The sequence below is a fragment of the Diadema antillarum genome, unplaced genomic scaffold (genome assembly GCF_040938485.1).
Source record: "Diadema antillarum isolate AM-2024a unplaced genomic scaffold, OU_Dant_1.0 seq00001333_RagTag, whole genome shotgun sequence".
NCBI classification, from domain to species: Eukaryota; Metazoa; Echinodermata; class Echinoidea; order Diadematoida; family Diadematidae; genus Diadema; species Diadema antillarum.
In genome coordinates this window covers 100,291-118,538 of record NW_027272103.1, presented here as the reverse complement: position 1 = coordinate 118,538, position 18,248 = coordinate 100,291, and the positions used below count along the sequence as shown (strand labels likewise).

Genomic DNA, 18,248 nt, shown 5'->3' with positions numbered 1-18,248 from the left:
GAGGGGGAGGGTTTGGGAGGGGGATACCCCCTCCCAAGCACGAGAAATTTTGCATATTTTGAATTGAAATTCAACGATCTGGTGCACACTTTGAGTGAAATATAAAAAAAAATATCTTATTTGATGAAAGGTTGCGAAGGAGACCCGCTTCATGTGCATGCAAACTATACACGCATTTTTTTTTCCGCCTCCCAAATCCCCAGTCCAAATCTTAGGGGGGGGGGGGGGGGGGGGGGGGGCGACCGCCCCCATCGCCCCCCCCCCCCGGCTACGCCAGTGTAATATTCATAAATCTTATTTTTATGTATCCAATTCTCCTCCAAATTTTAACAGTAGCAGGTAAGAAGCACGCGTCTAGCAGGTAAGATGCAAGTGCCAAACTCGGAAACATCCTTGTCTGCCGGTAGAAAATTCTCCTGCGTGCTGGAAAATCCCTACTCGCAACAAGTTCGCGTAGCCTGCCCGGAAAGGTGTGACAGGGCTTTCACAATTATTTTTCATCTATGTTATGAAATTCGGAAAAATTACTTTTAGCTAATGATTTAAGAGTATAAATACAGCATGTAATAGCATGGTACTAACAACATGTTCCCTTACCAAGACATGACAGTATGGCTTTTTAATTTTGGGTGGTTTTAAGACAAATTTTCTATTCATACATTATACAATATGAGATTTTTGTCATTTCTGTTTATGAAATGAATAAGAAATTATAAGAGCGTGACATCGTCATCTTGCTCATTTGAACATTCATAGGGACTGGTAAAGAAATGTTATCCGAAAAATGTGAAATTTCGAAATGTCATATCTTCCTTATTTTTTTTTGTATCGTTCTGTAGGGAATATTTTCTCCTTCTTTTGAAGTTTATTTATTCTTGGAGTGGATTCCCTCTTTAAGGAGGAAGCCAGCAGCAAGGTGCCAATTTGGGGGGAGATGTTTCGGGAAATTCCCTGCAGCCTTCTAATATTTCGGAAGGGGACTTGAGAAGACTTTCGTTTTTGTATGAGAGCCAATAAACTTGGGGCAAATCATTTGTATAGGGCCCTGTTTTTCTCTCTTCTTTCTTTCTCTAAAACAACAACAACAACAACGTCATCACAATAATCACGAACACAGGATAAATGATATTCATCAAGTCACTCTGCCAAGCAGTTTATTATAAGATTCTTAGAATTTATGATTGAAATGATTTTCAATTAGGACAGTCTAGGCATAAATATAATTCATTATGATCTTCCGATGATATTATCTGAAATGTTTATCAAAAACGTTTCGGTTCATAATAACCCAACAAGACAGTCTTACTCACTGTATTTACCTTTGAAAAGAACATTATCTACTGTTAAAATTTTTACATTCACAGGGCCTAAACTGTGGAATTCATTGGACACAAGTTTAAAAGAAATATCTACACATATGTTGAGTAATTTTAAGAAGCGATTTAGGAATAAACTATTATTAAGATATTCTGATTGAAATTATTAATCCTCCTGCTTGATTATCATCTCTCTCCATCTCTTTTTCCCCTTCTCATCTCAGCTTATCTCATCTATTTCCTTATACTCTCCTTTTATCTCTCTCTCTCGTAATGCAGCGCTTCAGTTTTATAGTTGTTGTGGTTCCGTATGCCTTTCCGTTTTTTCTGTTTATTGTTATAATATGTGTAGGCCTATGTGTCTCATAATGATAAGTTATTTCTTTTTCGTCGATCTAAGTAATACAAGCTATACTTTTGATTTATTCAAATTTAAATTCAAATTTATTTCACATGCTAAAAAGAAAACATCACGTTCACAATAAAACAGAAGAGAAAAGTATGTACATACATAGCACGTGAGGGATCAGTAAAGGCCGTATAAAGCCTATCGAGGCCGATTCCCTTACAATCAATAAATAGGACGCAATTTCCATCAAATATACATTAACAAACAAAAACAACAAGAAATCCTCATAACAATAAAAAGGGGGGAAAAGTGGCAAAATTATTACAATAATTACTCAATCGCACTTTGGAATAAAAACATTTTGTATTTACGCCAAAAAGATGACAGTGTTGGACTCTCTTTAATAAAAGTTGGTAACTCATTCCAGCATTTTGCTCCAGTGTATCTGATTGTGGTCTTTGAGAACTTACCCAACCAATATCTGTAAAAGGGTAAACATATCTCGTTGGCACGTCTAGTGCTATAGGCTATTGCACTATTTGGGGTAAACTAATTACGGAACTTGACAGGTAAGACACCTTTTAAGTATGAAAACATAAATGTAGCCACTTGTAATTGCACAATTTGATCAATTTTCAAAATTTTCACTTTCTTAAACAGTACTGAGGTGTATGCACACTGATTTACATTACAGAGTATTCTTATTGCACGCTTTTGTAACATCAAAAGGGAGGAATTTGAAGGGAGGAATAGTCAGAGTTACTTTGAGAGTGTTGTCATGACTGTTCCAGAACCTCGGGGCGGGTTATTGAAAACGAATGTGTTTTGGGCAAGAATCGTTTTTAAATAACGCAAATTGATAGTCACTGGAACGTCGAGTAGGATAATTGTGAACATTTAATTGTTGAAAATTTAATCAAATATTTTGTGGTAGATTTTTTATTATTGTATTTAAACATCTTATTGTCCCAGCTGAAATGAATATAAATCATTTACCTTAAGTAATTTATCATCACTAAACAAATTTTCAGTACGTGCACGTATACATGTATTTACGTTGAAAGTTATTCTTAATTTCTTTTCTTTTTTGACTTACCTTTTTTGGATAAAAGATATTGATGCGTGTTGCCCAACACAAAAATGCCATTATACGGTATAATAAAACTGGAGTAAAGCATAGTCACTGTAATAGATAGGGAAAATATTCAAGTCTATTAATTACACCTGATCACACATCGAACGACACGTTCTATAGTTCGTTGATCTTAAGCAATAAGGAAGGAAACGTTTAACTTTGTGATTGAATTATTATCCTTTGCCCGCAAATTCCCCGCTTTGAGCATGTCTTTAAAGGAAGTAATGGATTGTCACAAAATATATCTAGAGTTGACTTCCTGGTGATGAATGCTGTAAATGTGTAACATTTTTGTTTTGTCACTACCAAATCATTTTACGGTCATGTGCGCTAATAACCTTCAAGGAAACAGGAAGAACCTCCCCCCTCAAAAAAAGAAAGAAACAACAACAACAACAACAATCACAACAACAAAAATGGCAACTTAGGCTCGCACGGATATTTTCAATGCACGGAGTGAACAGTCTGAAAATTAGGATAAATATTGAAACGACTTGAATGGAAGAAGTCACATCAAGACTGTGCAAAACACAATAACAAGTTTTATCTTCGATACAGGGCGATCAATTGTTGTTCTAGTATTGCACCTTTAGCTTCCTGGACGGTTTGCCCAGCTGCAAAGATGCCGAAACTTTCTGTTCTCGCTTTGGCCGTCATGATCATCGTTTTTCACTGCGGTGTCAGCGCAAGTGGTAAGGATTTTGAAAACCTTTTGTGGTATAGTCTAATAACATCATTTTACTTTGTCATGTCAACCATGTTGCTCTCAATTTTCCTTTGAACTCTTTTGATGGTTAATTGTGCTTCTCAGTACTTACCTGATTTAATATCTGATTATGTAGCCAGTCGAAATCTTCGATCTCGTGGGAGTGGAATAATGATTCCACAATCCAATCAGCGTCGGAGAGAGAGCATGTGCATCTGCTTTACTGTCTTGAATTAGTTAGCCTCCAGAGTTCTCCAGAGGTATCAATATAGGTTTTCCCGGCCAATTTCGCACTTTTGTATAGGTCCAATTCCTTATTGCTGTATTCAATTTAGCAAAATTTAGAATAGGTGACATGTTCGGTATTTCAATTTTATGATCTCTTCATTCAAATTCAGTTTTGAGCATTCAAATTACCTTTAACCTCATTCTTATAGACACGTTTTCAATTGCAATTCGTAAAACAAGCACCATTTCGTTATTCGTTCATTCAATTAAGAATGATATAGTCACGTGTTCACCGACATGCTGCACTCGTTCATTCGAATTCATTATCGGGCATTCAATTTAGCATCTTTTGCAGTCAATGTGGCACGCATGTTTATGCTTTGGTCTTTTCTTAATTTTTTTTTTTACATATTATATTTTCGTATTCATTTTAGAGATTTTGGCAACAGTTTTTTTCTTCAATGTGCATATTGAGTCTTCCAGTCAGAAGATAGTGCATGTGGCCACAACTTATCTGGCCATTGAGCTCTTTATTCCGAATGTGTCGGACATTTCTAGGAAGTCCAGGTTATGTTCCTATAATTATTTTTCTCTCTTCTTGATAAATACAGTTTGTTGAGATATACGTCTGTATCTAACTTGTGTTGTTATGATTGTAAGAAGATGAAGTTAATCTGTAGTATTGGTACATGTAGGCCAAAAATGACGTGTATGAAAGAAAAGGGGTGTTACAGAACAACAAACTCGAGTTACATAGGGTCAAAAATATGATGCTTTTACTGCTTAACATCAGTGTGGGTCCCACACTTCATTAGAATCGCTCTGTGTTGGATATCTCAGCCATTTCAAAACCAATTTTCATCATGGAATTACATGCTCCTTCATATTTCATAAGAGGTTTCTCATTGGATAAATGAAAGAAAGATATCATTCAGAGGGGTGAAGGCTCAAGTTTGAGTTTCTTCAGTTTGCCTCCCTCTACAAATGAAAATTTGTTAAGATCGCAACAATGTCGGAATCTCGGAGCTTTGGTATTTGTTCCATGTTCATCGTGTCACTGCCGGCAACCAGGGACAGCCTGGTGGTAGTGTCGCTGCCCGGAAAGCAGTAGACGACAGGTTCGAGTCCCACTGGTTCCTTTTTCTTCCGACATGTTTGTTAATTTACAGATCAGCAGTTGCGATCTTAAAAAATTTTCATTTGCAGAGGGAGACAAACTGAAGAAACTCAAACTTGAGCCTTCACCCCTCTGAATAATATCTTTCTTTCATTTATCCTATGCCTTGTCCGCCTTGGACTACTTAACATAACAATGTCGGAATCTCGGAGCTTTGGTATTTGTTCCATGTTCATCGTGTCACTGCATTTTCAGCATTTATGTTTATCATAAAATTAATGATTGGACATTCTAATGTAGTTTGCACTTCTGCGGTTCTTTAGATCTTTGAATTGCTACTATAGCAATATCATATTTGAAAGTAAGAGAATCATGCTAAATGATGACACTCTAAAGATAGTATGACATATTTCTGCACAGTGCAACATCATATTTATTCCCACTTTTAGGATATCGACACTGACTGAAAGTTCTAATAATTGATATTTTGTTGATCATATTATTTTCATGCTAACGGAAGCAAAGTGGTTAAGTTGAATTGTTTTTTAGAGTATAAAGGGTGCATTATACGCACTTGGGTGATGAATTATTCTTTTAAAATCAATCTTTTATCTTGTATATTGCAATTGCAGTGTGTATAAATCCCCACTTTGTTTAATGGTTATGAAACAATTTATTGCACGAATAATAAAATTGGTGATGAAGGATGATACGCTATACGATTATACATTATGTATATAAAAACAAAATGTGTTCATGTTTGCTTGTTTGATGAAACCACACAGTGCTATATGCATACTTTGCTCAGTACGATATAGCTGTATATTGTCAATGATCTGATGCATTCGCTGTCTTTGAGCATTTCATTTATAACGGAGAATGATGATGCAATCTTATGATTATTCTTACTGCCCAGATGACGGATGGAACTCCTGTAAGAGACGACTGTGCGAGTGTGACCGACAGGCGGCGCTGTGCTTTGCCAGACAATCGTTCAATAGCCAATACAAGGGCTACAGCAATGCTAACTGTTAAACTTGTCCAGGAACTGGTTAGAACGTACCTTCAGAATGTAGCTTTAAAATGTCACACAACGATCCGGAAACTTCAGATGAATACCCCCTTTTTTTAAACGATTTTAACTTCAATACAGTATGCGGAAGTCCAATAATGATCGGAACTGGTAGGGCATGAAAGTGACTGGCATAAGATAGGTCTATACGTCACGATTAGTTGCCCTAAATGTTACTTCTGAAAAGCGGAGTCGTATAATCAAATTGGATTTTAAAAATCTGAGTTAATCAAGAATGTTGCCAGGTTCTGAATTTAATCTTATTTCAATCTTTTTGCTTTGCCGAAAATCCTCCTCTCCGAATTTTTGGCAATTCAAGTACACTGAAATGTTCATAATTTAATGAACTTCTCATGAAGTCCCAGATCTTATTTTTTTGAAATTAATTTCTTCTTCTTTTCTACAAGTACTCTTACACCCATGGTAAACATTAGGCTGCTGTTTCAAAGGAACATACTGATACACTCCAAACCGTGGTTATGAGATTAAAAATTATCTATTGATACAACCAAGTTTAGAACTCTCATGACATGACGGAACAAATCTGATACAGTAGTCGTGGCAAAACATCAGCCATGCTGTCGATTAAATCGTATAACACAATATAATCGGCAGCATGCCCTTGTATCAGGATCTTTGTCTCTTGTCTTGATATTTTGTAGCTGCTGCAGGGCGTTGTCCACGTTACTAGGTAATCGGAAGTGCAATTCCAAATTTTCTTTAACTCTGTCACCGGCGGTTACAATTTCAGTGACGTTTGGACCTGGCACTGTTAGTAGGTCTTACGTCTAATGCAACAAAATGCAAAAATGATAATGATTTGGAGGAGGGTTCCGTAGGGAAGTGAACACATCGAAGAGCTAGACGTATCAAATACTCTAGTTGTTGTAGCCAATCATTTCGGTTCTGTTTTTTTTCTCTTATCTTAATGCTGTCACTATCAATCAATCAATCTGTCTCAATCACTCAATCACTCAATCACTCACTCACTCACTCACTCAATTAATCAATCAAACAAACCAACAATCAATCAATCAATCAATCAATCGATCAATCAATCAATCAATCCATCAATCAATCAATCTATCAATCGATCAATCGATCAATCAATCAATCAATCAATCAATCAATCAATCAATCAATCTGCCTATGTCTATCTATCCATTCATCTATCTATCTATCTACTTACCTATCTAATTGTCTATCAAGACAGGTAAAATTCCCGAGATCCATGAATAAGTTCTTTCCAGCAGTCGTTATCTTTCATCATCTTAATGTCTTGGGTCACCTGAAGACCAGCTCAATAAGCCCTCCTGGGTCTTCTTGCATATCCATGGTATGATGGGGATTTCTAAGAACCATTGAGCTCTGGATGCCATTGAATACGATCCGACTACTTACTCAAATCATAACTCATAAACAGCTGCTACTGGTAGTATATCTTACCAACTCTTCATTGTACACTCTAATATACGAATAAACCTGTTTGAATCTTCCATTTAATTGTTATGTCACTGCATCATTCCTGTTTGGCATACGAGGATAGTGCCGTAGTATACTGGTGTATGCATGTGTTTGTGAAGGTGTCGGTATATCTAAATGCATGTATGCATGTGAAAATAACAACAAAAGGAGTAGATATAATATTATATCGCTTTTAAAATAAATAACAATAATAAAAACAATACACACAACACACACACACACACTCAGACGCACACACATACACACACACAAGGATTCCATGATAGACATTCAGGACATGAGATGAGCCAGTAAAAGAAGTAATATAGATTTAGATGGGCAGCTAGTCTGCGACAACCCCTCAGATATTTCCAAACGAAATGGGGAATTTGCAAATGTGAATATGATATCTTTACGCATAATGCCACCTCAATTTTTCTTTATATGTCTTGTTTGCCATTCATTAATTTAAAGTCATTAATTCAAATTCATCAAAGACTCAATGCTCTATTGGTATTTTGTATTCACCTTTACTGTGCGGACACAACCAATGATAGCAAAGCATCAAAAATGGTCTAAAAAAGACAGTGACATTTAGAATGATACTCTTTACAAATTAGGTGAATTGGTATAGAGAGAAATTACCATTTGATTCTCAACGCATGTAGTAGTTGATGTATATCCTGTTTTGCTATTAACACATATCTCCAGGTCACTGTGGTTTTCTCTATCGTTTGCTTACTGTAAATTGTCATCTCTGCTAAGAGGACATTCACGTTTATGGATAACTTGGGACACAGCATTATGCGATAAATGTGATAACATACCAAAGTAGTTCCACCTTCATTAGGCAAATTGTCATCCCAGACACATTTTCCCCAGTACATTTCTATCAGCCGCACTTTAACTGTATAATGATTACTACCTCATAGTGCAATGGCCCCAAAGTTGTTTTAATGTGTAGAATACTACGGTTGTATGTGAGATGCATCAATCTAAGAACTCCTTTCATGCTGATCCCCCCTCCAAAGTTCTTGTAAAGCATTGTCACATCCTAATGTAAAAAGAGAAACAGTACCGTACTTAAAAATAGAACGAAGAACATGCATTGTGTTGAAAATGGGAAGCGAAGGGAAGCATAATGTGCACCTAATAATAACAAGCCACATTAATTATTGACCTTAGTCCCAAATACAAAGGAGGCTGCAAACCAAAGAGGTACTAGGGGCCTTGTACCTCCTTGCTGAAAACGAAGGTGGGCATTCAATTTCTCTCCGAGTTTATTGTATAATGTCTTGTTTGCTCGAAATGATATGTCACCTGATTGCTCATCTAAGAATAGATGAGAGAAGTTAACGTATGCACAAGGGGAGACAAGGAATAATAATGTGGATGGTTGAATTGAGAAAGATAAAGAGAGAGAGAAAGATAGACAGAAATAGAAAAAGAATATAGGAGGGAGAAAGGGAGGTGTGTCAATAAAAGTTATATTGCTCGGGGCAGATCTGACGTACAATGTTCTCACGTCCGTTCAAGGTTTTAGTCACAGAGGATCAATCCAACAAAACTCTGTCGTCACGAAGTCTCTAAGAGCCCGAGGCTGGTTCTAACATCGATGTTTATTTGTCACGCTGTTTACATCTTTACATCAAGACGTTACCTTTACTAGAATAAGACTACTTGTAGTAGAATGCGTCTCCTGGTACAGCTACAAATAGAAATGTGACTATGGTAACGATGCATTTCACCCATCCCCCGATGATTTTATGTGAACATTTTGTAAAATACTTGCAAATGTATGCAATTTATGAAAATCTGTCCCTAACGAAACATGCTTCTCGTGTTCGAAATGGTCATAAGAGGCATTTTATTGTCCAGCCTTGTCCATGGACCTTCATCAGAGATGCATTGACAAATAAGAGAAAATGGTTTCTGAAATCAATTAAAAAAATTTCATATATATTAATATATATATATATATATATATATATATATATATATTTGCTTGCAGCAGTCATTGGGGCTAGGAGGATTAGAATGATGATATGTAATCAGGGATGTGGTAACCTCCCTGGTGCAAGGGACACTTCAAACATTTCAACGCTATACTTGGTATTGTGCGATAATTAGTGACGCATGATGTTCAATATGTAGGAGACATATCGACGTTGTAGTGTTCTGCTAACATATCATTAAGGAGAGACTGACGCCCTATCCTAATATCTGTGGGTGAGCAATCGGCAGAATTATGAGGAGAATATACAATTATACATTATTGATGTGTTTTTTACGTTCAGCTAAGGCTGCTGCTTGCCCGGGGTGTTCATGCAACGTTGCACGTTTGGGTGTGTTTGTGATTATGAAGACATCCAATGAGAAGTAAGTCATTGTAACTTACATTATTTATTATAAATCATCGTGTATTACTCTCTGTACTAAATATTTATGCAACCATATCTTATATACAGTTTACAAGTATACGAATGACAAAATAATTTATATGTAATACGCATAGACACATGGGACAGACAGAAATACATAGGACCTACATATTTACATACACAAACACCCACCCACACACACACACACACAAACACACACATACACGCACATAATATATTAGGGCTCGACACTCAACTTCCTCTGATCGCCCGTTTGGGCCACTAAAATCTCTTCATCAGTCTGAAATTTAGGTGGCCCGAAAAAGATACTGTATAATAATGTAGTGGCCCGATATAAAAACAAACGTAAAATAATCCATTTAGAATCAAGTTGTCCCATAGGACCACCAAATGGTCATCTTTTTCACATTTGGTTGCTAGACATGCTGAACATCAATGTTTATTGGCCACGGGCCACCGGGCCACTTCTAATCTACTGACGACAACATAGGCCGAGTTGCAATGATGAACGTTTATTACTACAGTCTGGGGCGAAAAGTAATGTCGCCTTTGCCTGAAGTTTCCGGACGGCAATATGTTTCAGGCAAACAAAATGTTAAGTTGATGACAGATTATTTGATTGGGTAGAAAGATCTATTAATTGCTTTGGTCGAAAGTGAATTTTTCCCTCGTGTGTTAGGGCCTTTTTTGCGATATAAATGGCGAGAACTTTGGACCCTCTCAGGATAGCGATGGCGACGTCAGCTTTGGATCTACATGTATAACGATCTTGCGATCTTGCTTACGATCATCATCACAATGAATTACGTTGTTTCTTCCAGAAAATCTTCCTTTTCAATCCTGAAATTCAGTATAAAAGTGATATTGATTGTTAGACCTGGTCAATTCTTGGTGCCGTGCCAATACCCCGAAATCTGACGTTCGAGAGTTTTGGTTTGTTTGTGCAGCTTTTTAATTCCTTCACAACTGTCCCAATGGATAGAGTGCAGCGAGAAGTATTGTGTTTCTTCCCAAGAAAAGCGGAACATATCTAGTTATCGATTTGACTTCCCCCTTCATTATAGACCTTTAAAGCCTCCATTCTCACGTTAACCAATTACTTTAACTTAAAAAGCCGATCTTCTGCGTAACACTTGCCTCCTTCAAGCACACGTATTCTCTTTCAAGGCGTCTTGCTTTTAATTGAGACGATCGTGTTTAAAACTACCTTAAGAAGAATCAGAATCAGTCCTTATGCTGTGCCTTCTTTCTGTTTTTGAGATAGGGCTGCTATTGTGGCTAGGTTATACAAACAAACAAACAAACAAACATACAAACAAACAAACAAACAAACAAATAGATAAACAAACAAACCATGAAAGGACTTAATTTCAACTCTGATCTCCTGCCACAGTCTTTCCCTGGTTCAATTTCCCATCACCCAGATTTCGATTTCTCCTTCCATTTTTCCCGTATGCCCGTGGTTGTGTATAGCACGTCTCTGGACAGATGTTTATTACCTTGAATTAAATCTTACCTCACAGTACCATGGGAACGTATGTATAAAACAACACAGCATCAACGCTCATGTTAGAAAAAGTGAATACCCATTACTGAACATGTGCGCTCACCTAGAGTGATAAATTGATTAACATAAAAAGAGAAGGTTTAGATTTCTTTGATTTGCATGGATACCAATCTCACCTAATTTCTTACTCTTTTCTAATTTGAGCTAACAAATTTTCAGCAAAGTAAAATGGAGTGTAAGAGAGAGAGAGAGAGAGGAAAGGCATAAACGGAGTGAAATCATTTGTGTATTGCCTAAAACAACAACAACAACAACAACAACAACAACAACAACAACAACAACATTGAGATACAACGTTTGCAGTCATCTCTATGTTTTTGATATGTGATGTTAGGTAAAATTTATCATTACTTTTCATATCTGCAATATCTAAAGGGAGATTCGATCGAAAGCGCTATTTGTATCTTCGTGACCAATGTCAGTTTCAGTAAGTTTTATTTCTCCACTTGTATAAACCAAAAATAAGTATGATATTATCAAACATATTCACAAATCATGGACATAAACAAGAGTTCTCAATACATAATCATATAGATAATACAGATATTTCGTGACGACACATCAAAGGGACTGTACAGTACTGGTTGAGGTGGGGATTCATGTTTTGAACACTCCTAACATAAGTGAGATAATGAAAAGCCTCTATGAAATATGAAAGGGCATGTAATTCTAAGAAGGATTCAACGTTTATTTGATGAAATTGGTTTTCAAATGGCTGAGATATCCAAAAAAGTGCTAATAATAAAAGGCGACATGCCACAACTTTATTAGGATCTCTTTGTTTCACCTTGTTTTTGGATATCTCAACCATTTCAAAACCGAATTTCATCAAATAAACTTTTGATACCCCTTAGAACTGCATGCTCTTTGACATCTCATAGAGTGGCTTCTGAATATCTTGCAAAACGTTAAAAGCTAAATCCTCACCTCGACCAGAACTGTACACACCCTTTAAGTATACAGGCGGAGGAGGCTATTTGTCAATAAGCGAATCGCTCGACTTGGACAACGGCCTCTAAGCATTACGGTTTGGAACAATTCTATTTTTTTTTTTAACTGAGGCGAAGGAACAGAACAAATACACCCACATGAAAAACAACATAAAAATTTCAAGTATTTCGAATGTCATTTGACTGAAAAGGAAACACAAGGTGGAATAATACAAAATAATAATAAAAAGATGAAAATATGGGACAAGAATAAGAGGGTACCTGAATAGCAAAATTAGAGAGAAGAGAAGAAGAGTAAAGGGGGAAGAAAAGTGATAGTATACAGCGTTCAGGAGTTGGGAGCTAATAAGGACATACTGTATTTCTAATTCGAATGATACATTGCGAGAAGATTTTTTTTTTTTTAATAGGATGATTTAAAACATTGTAAAGAAGTACTGAGTCTAGATCATCAGACAATGAGTTCCATATATCTGAACCGGAACGTGATGCCTTGTGGACTTTTGAGCTATAATACGTTTGGGATTTTTCAAAATCAGAGCTGAAGATGAAATGATAGGCCTATCTACATAATGCTTTTTCTAGTTTTTCGAAGAATTATAATTCTGGTCATGCTGGTTGTAATTTATCAATAAGGTGCGGTTCCGGTGCACATCACAATCGAGTTGTCTAAAATTTACGACATTGTACATGTTTTATTATACTAAGCAAAATTAAAAGAAATTATAACTATTCTCTTTAACTTTAAGATAATTCAAGTAAATAAAGATTTTAGTCTCAACCACTATGCAAACTAGATGACACGAAGACGTCATCGCCTGACTAGAATCCCACTGACTTCTACAAAAACATTACCTACACTCCCTAAAAAAAGGATTTGCTGTATTCTTCAGTTTATAGGAGAGCTGTAATAACAAGTTAATCATGGTTCCTATATAGATGGAAGAGTTTGCTCTTGAGTAATTCGCTATTGTTCAAAAGTACGATTTTATTTTTTTTTTGTAAGAGTTGTGTGTCGATAACCACGTCGCTTTCTAGAATTTTTATTTGTTGTTGCCATCGAAAACACGATAACTTTCATAACTTTTTGTCGCATAAATTATGCAACGTTAGGCTGTCTTGTCTACCTGCGTGTACATGTTTAGCAAAAATTTGAACTTGGAAACACATTGAACTTAATAACTATAATGAAGATGATTACGATGATGATGAATGATGATGATGGTAATAATAACAATGATAATGATGATGATAATAATAATAATAATGATAAAAAAACGATAATCAGAATCATGATAACAATAATAATAAATATTATAGCAACCATGATAAGAATATTTTTATGATAGTATATTCAATGTGAGAATAAAACGAATGAAATCTTAGCAGAAATACCACTGGTCATAATAAGACGACTTTCAGGGATCGAGGATCTTGACAAAACACTTAATACAAACAACAACATAGGCTGTAGCTTGAGAGTGCCCAGTTGAAGTATTGATCCTCTTTTCCTCTCTATAAATAGGCTTGCGTGACGCCACAAAAGGCTGAATGGTCCTTCTGGGCAGTTGATTATTCACAAAAAAAAATCGATGAAGTCGTCCGGATTATGGGGATAAGCGGGGGCAACAGAAGCTATAGGACGACGCTACACACTGGCGACCGACCGAGAGAAAGGGGAGTCGATGTAACAGTTAACCGTATATACGCATTGATAGGAGTTTGATTACAGAGAGGGGCGTTGAAAAGGGCTTGTTGTCAGGGGGAGAAACAAACCGCAAGGGAGAGTCCAGGGTGAGAGGGTCGCGGACCTTACTAACAGGAAAGGTACAACTAAGTTGGATTTTGCACACGAGCAGATCGTATACACCTTCTTTCGAGTGATATCACTGACCGGTTTGAGAAATCCGCGAAAATGTTTGGCGACAGTACGTTGCGCTTTTGATGATTATGTAGGTATTCCTTTACTTTTCACCGCAAGGGGAGGCTGAATAACAAACTTGACCATTGTTATTGTCTTGCTTCCACGTGAGTCACCATATTATACTGACGTGGTCACTTTCTGACAAGTACGCGTGAACTTAATACCAGACTTGAGAGAGATTATTGCAATAAACCCCGGAGTTAATCTTCTTGTCAAGTTCATTGCAGACTTTGTTTACCGGCAGGAATTCTAGTAGACATCCCCAATTTTAGAACGGATTTTCAGCATTGTAATCTGCTTCTACTGGCATTCATTTGCATTATTTCGTCAACAAAAAATACAGAGCGTCAAAAAAAAATTAGTTTTGGACAAAATGGCCATGTTATCAACGTAGATCAACTTCATCATCGGGATCCATTAAGCTGAGAGCAATATGATCACCGTCGAAAGTACAGGGCCTAGTCGTCCAGCTACGAAGCAACCTGGTGAGCAGGCTAACGATGAAGAAAACGCGGCTGAACGGCGACGCAAGAAACGCGCGCCCCGAGACCCGGGCGACGCGCTGGCCAGACGGCGCTTCGAAAACATCCGCAAGCACTCGGCGCGAACCCGTCATCGCACCGGCATCGTCAACAATGGGGAGAAGAACCGGTTGACGATCGCCGAGAAGCAGATGCTGAAGAACCACCGGGCCTCGGAGGCCAGGATCATGCGACTTAAGGAGCAGCTGAAGAGGGAACTGCACGAGATGGAGGCCGGGAGACGGGCGTTGAGGAGACATTCTATCTGCGTCAAGGATGAAAACAGGGACAAAGATCGACATTCTCTCTCCAAGTATGCACAAAGAGGTGAGTGTCTGCTGTGTTTGATAACAAATATAAGCATATATCAATGTACGTTATATATATATATATATATATATATATATATATATATATATCTCATGTAGATGTTTTATGTATATACTCAAGCCAGATGTTTGCAAGATTTAGTAGTTCTTTACTTGATCTTTTATTTCTATAAATGGTATGAGATTAAACATCTGTGTCCTCATAATGCACCCTTAGCCTTTTCTTTACCTATACACTATTTTCCTTGACCAGTAAACATGCGCAAATTAATGGGATTACAGTGTATTTTACTCTCAAATCGTCTCTTCAATGAACGGACATCCCAATATAGACAATTGATTGTGGGTAATTTCTAATATCGGCCTTGATTTTTTTTTCATTGTGCAATCAACAATTGCACTCTTAAAGACGTCGGATATCTGCTAGATTTTCTTTTCGCTGCGTTTGTTACTATTGCACCATGGATGAGATAATTCCATCTGATATTTACAGGGCTTGATATTAGTTGAGTGAGTTATCATCTTTGAACTATGAGAAGTCGGTGGAATAACATACTTGTCATCTACAAATATCTGCGCAACTGAATATAAAAGAATATTGAGTAGATTTAACTGACTTCGTTTTTGCATCTCATGAAAATAAGTCACCGCTTTGTGAATTAAGTTTAATTTTTTGATATATTAATTTTGATTTAGTATGGTTTAATTGATTTATCAGAACAGTATGAGGAAATTTCCAAAATATACATCAAATGTCATTTTGTGCTCGTCTGTTATTATTTGAAGGATATTTCCTCTTGCATCCCAAGGGAGACTCGGATCAATAATCAACTTTATGAGCTCTCCCACTACCATTATGCAACCGTTATGATTATTATTCATTTCTATCATTATCATGCTTTGCAGAGTTCTTGCTCCTAAGCTTTATTCTCATTATTACTGTCATTATGGAAGTACTTCGGAAAAGTAGATTAGGTTTCGAATTTATGGAATGTATCAAATTTGTATGCTGCTGAGACATAAATTCATCGACAAACACACGCATACACACACACATACATACATACATACATACAAAGGTTTTACTCTTTGATATCCTCTTGACTCAGACACTGACAGTTGGCATCTGGTAATGCTGATGAAATAACTATAGGCCTATTCGTCTTTATCATTCGTGTTCTTTAATTTTGGCACAGGTCGTTATATGTATGCGATCCGGAATGAGACGAAATCCCAGAAGGAGGACATGGAATCGTACAATGAACGCCTCGAGAAAGCCAAGAAAATGCTGCAGCCGGCCGTGAAACAGAGCAACCTCGCAATGGACAACGGCAAGCTCTTGGGCAGGGCACCCTCCAACGCCTACCTGAGTGTTGGGCGTCGAATCAGCGTTGTCGAGGCACCGCCCGCCGCCAAACTCCTCATGTTCGCCGACAGCGACGACGAGGACGAGAATGACATCACGGAGATGATGAAGGAAATACCGGTAAAAATTAACATTGACAGAAAGACGATGGAAGCGGCGGCCAGGGCCAAGAGCTGCGCAAAGACGCCGCCACCGTTCGACCTCAACCAACTCCGCAAGGAGTTTTCTCCCGAACTGCGAAAAGCTCTGGAAGGACTCATGATAGATGACCCCAATGTCATGCTCGCCATGCCGGTGTCGAGGGAAAATACACGGGGCAGCCGCCGCGATAGCATCGGTCAGGGACTCGTTGAACACATGCCGGACATTGTCAACCCTGACACTGCAGTGGCGCCGCCGGAGCCACAGACTGGTAGTGAGAAGCAGAGTAGTGTCCTGAAGCTCCCACCAGTACAGGTCGAGAAAGCACTAGTAGGGAGGACTCAGAAGGGACATAAAGCGGCAGCTTCCAAACCCGTCCTAAGTACTGTGGCAGAGACTTGATGATACCCCAAGAAATTGTGCCTTGACTATCACATAGATCTGTTCATCATGTTGCAATTTCATAACAAAATTGGCGGAAGAGTTGCTGCAGCCGTATCGACAATCACATCATTCCAGGGGATATGGATGTGGGACATGACCCTGCGTTTTTCCCACCTTGCTTCATTCAGAAAACAAAAACAACTTTATATAGCTAATATTCGTCAATGCAAACTTGATAACATAACATAACATGTTCTTAGAATGCTTAAACACGTACGAGGAAAACATGTTTTCATTACTATGCAGGCCAATTTATGTACAGATTATTAAAGTTATCATCTTAATGTTTTGTTAACAACTCTCTTCAGCATATTCCAATGTATGTTTCAGACTACTATGTGTTACCGTTATAATTCAGACACTTTTCAACTTTAATGCACATGAAGCTCTATAAGTTCTTCAGTATTACCAAACAGAAATAACTACTTGAAGTTGTCTATGTAATGAAAATCCTATAAGGATAATTGTGCAGTTCATAAAGCCACAGACAGTTAGGGCCTATAGGAAACCAAAATATTTTGTTAAGACAACAGCAACTTTTGAGAGTTTAAAGTTTTGTTTCACACTAATTGGCACACCTCGATCCCTCGTTAGCTCTTCCAGAATGTCCCTCCTGAAACTTCATACTCCGTTTGTTCATTTCTGTAATTCGATGAATGAAGAGCGATCCATTATCCGTAGTTTGTGAAACAGTACATATCAACATTATACAAAGATTTAAGTCATTATTACTTTGTAATACAAGTGTATAGAAAAAAAACTCAGAACTTGACAGGAGATCTGCAACACTGCGAGATAGCTTTTGTTACGTAGCTTGCATATCAACGAAATTTCATTCCTATTTGGCACAGATGTGTCATGTAAATTACAACGTAATGAATCAAAATTGCCTCTGCTGAATTCCAAGAGCTATTCCTTTGCTGCCATATTCTAGGACAAAATCTATACGGTACATTGATTAACAGTTTAAAACGTCTTTTTATAATTTGCTCTGTACATCACTAGAAATGCAGCAACGAGCTTTACTTCAATGGAAAGTCCCATGGTTGGTCGTAAAATGCTCATTCTGTTAATATGAACTAACTACTATAATGTTCCTGCAGTGGCTTTTACCCTGATGTCCCACTATACACAGGGGACTTTCTACGCATATTCATACGCAAACTGCTGACTGAGGGAATGCACCGTGCTGCAGGGGATGACTGCTGCTCTTCGAG

The 18,248-nt window shown here is 37.5% G+C and overlaps 1 protein-coding gene across 1 annotated transcript; it reads left to right on the top strand.

The window, feature by feature from the left end:
• The first annotated feature begins 14,663 nt into the window (after positions 1 to 14,663).
• On the top strand, positions 14,664 to 16,989 carry LOC139708399 (uncharacterized). The gene is made up of 2 exons (XM_071620352.1): positions 14,664 to 15,078; positions 16,277 to 16,989. The coding sequence occupies exons 1-2, from the start codon at positions 14,664 to 14,666 to the stop codon at positions 16,987 to 16,989; spliced, it is 1,128 nt and encodes a 375-aa protein (XP_071476453.1).
• Positions 16,990 to 18,248: the final 1,259 nt, after the last annotated feature.